This window comes from Rutidosis leptorrhynchoides, chromosome 1, assembly GCF_046630445.1.
Source record: "Rutidosis leptorrhynchoides isolate AG116_Rl617_1_P2 chromosome 1, CSIRO_AGI_Rlap_v1, whole genome shotgun sequence".
Classification (NCBI taxonomy): Eukaryota; Viridiplantae; Streptophyta; class Magnoliopsida; order Asterales; family Asteraceae; genus Rutidosis; species Rutidosis leptorrhynchoides.
In genome coordinates, this window is record NC_092333.1 from 497,516,309 (window position 1) to 497,520,364 (window position 4,056).

The window sequence follows — 4,056 nt, forward strand, 5'->3', positions numbered from 1 at the left end:
AGCGGCGATTCGGGCCAAGCTTCGAAGTGGAAATTGAAGCGTTTCGTATTTGTCTTTAATAAATAGGAATTGTAATGTTTTTTTTATTTTTTAGGAATTGTAATGTTTAATTTTTATTTTAATGGAAGTTATTTCTATTTATGTTAATTTTTATAATTATATTCATTTATGTTATATTTAAAATCATAAAAATAATAATAAAAATATAAACTGACATACCTAACTGACAGAGGTCACCACTCCCCACTTTTTCTGACTCAGCAAGTCAGACATGTCAAGTGACCTCAGTCACCACTCCCAGTGCTCTAATAACAATTACAGTGCAGTACGTGGTAGATTCAAACGGATGAAAAAGTCAACACCTTTGACATTTTCTTCCCGCCTTATTTTTAAATAACAGATCTAACTTTTCTCACTTCCAACCGATTTCTGACATCATGTCTCTGGCATCACGACGAAGATTCGGAGGACACCGTTGCGACCCACACCTCATGCATCGCCTCTTACTTTGTCCCATTTGAGGCAGTGGCGGATCGAGAGGTATATTTTGACTGGGGCAAAAATTTGCTAAAAATTGATTGATGTGGATAATAGATAATAGATTAAGACGACTAACATTAACATCAATAGATGTGGCAACTTGACATTTGATTAAACTAGAATTTTCAAAAGATGAAGTTTGTTTCCCCATATTAATTGTTTCCGTGTTTCCTCTGGTTATGGAGGTTTCCAGCGCCGCTTGCTTTGCCCCATTTTTCATATATATACTTTTTCATTTTTCATCTCCTGTCACGTAACGTTAAATGATCTCCATCATGAAAGAAAAAGAAAAGACAATAACAGATCCGGGATCATGAGTGAATAGAAAATCGAAAATCGAAAATGGAGTTTCTTATTCTTCTTCAACCTTCTCGATCACCCTCCTTTGGACCTGAACTGGCCGCTTTCAGTTAGTATTCATTGCTAAGTGATCGCTCGCTATGTGAGAAGGAAAATCGTGTAACTCATGCTTAAAGGAGCATGGGGCATGGATTGAACCCATTAGCACCGCTTTATGCTGCATGTCCCCCACCCACTAAGCTAACATCGCGGGGAATTGAAAGAATTCTGAATACAGTAGTATAAAATAAAAGACATATACCTTAGAGGAAACTGGCTGGTATATTCGCATTTAAAAAATGACATATAAGACAAACTAACAATTCAATTATTATGGGGGTGATAGATGATGCTATTTGAATCCAAAGTGAATGAACACTCAACCGACCCAAGCATATTAAAACCAACAAAAAATTCTCAAGTTGAAGTTTTTCTTATAAATAGAGGCCAACTATTTAACAAGATTACACAACAAACCATTTATTTACCTTTCTTTCTACTATTCGCTAATGGAATTCCAAATCTCATTCCTAGTTACTGTTGTAATTATATTCTTTCTGTTGAAGCTACTAAACATTACCAAAAAACCAAATTCAAGTTCAAAGTTCCCACCTCCCGGTCCATGGAAGATACCTATTATTGGAAACATATTTTCCATGGTGAGTCGACAACCGCCACATCATGTCCTTCGAAACCTGGCTCGAAAACATGGTCCGTTAATGCATCTTCAGCTTGGTGAAGTTTCTGCGTTGATTGTTTCATCACCTCAAGTGGCCAAAGAAATTATGATAAAGAACGATGTTGCATTTGCAGACAGGCCTGAAATTCTAGCAGGTAAGATCATTATTTATAACAACGGCGACATCGCCCTTTCTCCATATGGTAATTTTTGGAGACAGCTCCGAAAAATCTGCACCTTAGAACTTCTTAGTGCCAAGAAAGTTCAGTCATTTTCTTATATTCGGGAAGAAGAAGTCAAATTTATGATAGAATCGATTGTGTCGTCCTCAGGATCACCTATAAATCTATCAGAAAAGATTTATACGTTGACAAATACAATAACTTCTAGAGCTGCTTTCGGAAAGATACCCAAAGATCAAGATTTACTGATTAAGATGTTACATGATTTTTCCATTGTAGCTGGAGGATTTGATATAGCTGATTTGTTTCCTTCTTATAAGTTTCTTCATGTTGTTACAAGGATGAGCTCCAAGATGGAAAAAATCCACCAAAATCTTGACAAAATCTTGAGTAACGTCATTGTCGAACATGAAAAAGACAAGGAAAATAAGAAAGAGGTTAAAGTTAGTGAGGATTTGCTTGATATTCTTTTCAGGCTTAAAGATAGTGGTGATCTTGAGTTTCCTATCTCAACAGACAACATTAAAGCGGTGATATTGGTAAGTATCTATCGAATACTTCTCAAGCTATGAAAATTAAATAGTTTATATTTTTATGCTTATTGTTTTTTTAAAAGCTGAAATTTTATTAAGGCACACAAGAAGCGTGTAAATAAACCTATTACATATTACAATCGAAATGCAATACACCGCAAATTATTACTTTTTCGGTACACCTTTCATGAAACTAGCTCTTAGGATTGTTCTTCCATGCATCAAATTCGCCTTTAATCGATTCATTCTGGCTAGATAACAATTCATTCCGGCTAGATAACCACAAATTAGATAACACCTTTAGAATTTCCATCAAATCTTCCCTCCAAATTACGCCTCTTTGATAGCATTACTTACACGGGGGAGGGTAATTGGTGAAGAGGTGATGAATTTGCAATTGGTGAAGAGGTGATCTATCTCTTCTAGGAAATTTAACATAGTGAAGGGAATGTTATGCTTATTAGTAGCTAGCTTGCATTTAAGATAGTATAGGGGACATCCCCAGAGTGATTAAAATTACATAGTTCAACAGTAACACCTTACAACAATGTACACAATTTTTATTAACCCTCTAATCAGCTACACTTCACAATTTTGGAAACAGTTAAAGGGTAACCTGGTCAGGCCTGTGATGTATTATGAACAGAGAAACCTTGTTTAAGTACTCGTAAATAACTGTTGTTTTGCATGAGCAGGATGTTTTTTCAGCTGGAACTGATACTACTTCATCAACGGTGGAATGGGTCATGTCTGAACTCCTAAGGAACCCTGAAGTGTTAAAAAAAGCACAAGCGGAAGTGCGCGAAGTTTTCAAGGTAAAATCATTACTACAAGAAACTAAATTTCAAGAACTGAAGTATCTAAAGATGGTAATAAAGGAAACAATGAGATTACATCCCAGTGGTCCCTTATTGCTTCCTAGAGAATGTAGGGAAAGTTGCGAGATCAACGGATACGTCATACCAGTAAAAACGAAAGTCATTGTTAATGCGTGGGCTCTTGGAAGGGATCCTGAATACTGGCATGATGCCGAACGTTTTATACCTGAGAGGTTTGAGAAAAGTAGTATTGATTTCTTGGGAAACAATTTGGAGTATATTCCATTTGGGGCCGGAAGGAGGATGTGTCCAGGGATTTTGTTTGCTGTAGCGAACATTGAGATTATTCTATCTAACTTACTCTATTATTTCGACTGGAAACTCCCTTTAGGAATGAAGCCTGAAGATTTGGACATGACTGAGATTTTTGGATCTACCATTAGGAGAAAAATTGACTTATATCCAATTGCCATTCCTTATACTCCACTTTGAAGAATCAAGTTGGTTTTCGTGTTGTCTTTTATTCTACCTTTTTTTTTTTTTTCAGTTGTTTAACTTCAACAAAATTCTATTGTTTGTATTCAACTTCATTTTCGTCACATGTGTATTTAGCTTCACATATGAGTTGTGAACATCATTAAAAACTGAGGTTTACATGTGACAAGTGGTTATATGTGTTAGGAATTTTAGCAAGTTCTAACAAGATCTTTTTTTTCTTTCGAAAAGCAATAATTATATTATTAAAATTATAAAACTAGCAAGATGCTAGGGATTACATAACTCGAATACATAACACGACCTCCGACTATCATTCTACAATGTAACACGAGACGACTAAAACAATACACGATTAATTGGCAAACTACACCATCACGATTCTAAAACTCACGACTTCAATACACTCGAAACGCACGACTAAAACAATACACTCGAATCAACAACCGATGATCATGATCCACAAACGA

General features: G+C 35.7%; 1 protein-coding gene across 1 annotated transcript; it reads left to right on the top strand.

Moving 5' to 3' along the window:
• The first annotated feature begins 1,388 nt into the window (after nucleotides 1–1,388).
• On the top strand, nucleotides 1,389–3,583 carry LOC139840993 (premnaspirodiene oxygenase-like). The gene is made up of 2 exons (XM_071831233.1): nucleotides 1,389–2,279; nucleotides 2,969–3,583. The coding sequence occupies exons 1-2, from the start codon at nucleotides 1,389–1,391 to the stop codon at nucleotides 3,581–3,583; spliced, it is 1,506 nt and encodes a 501-aa protein (XP_071687334.1).
• Nucleotides 3,584–4,056: the final 473 nt, after the last annotated feature.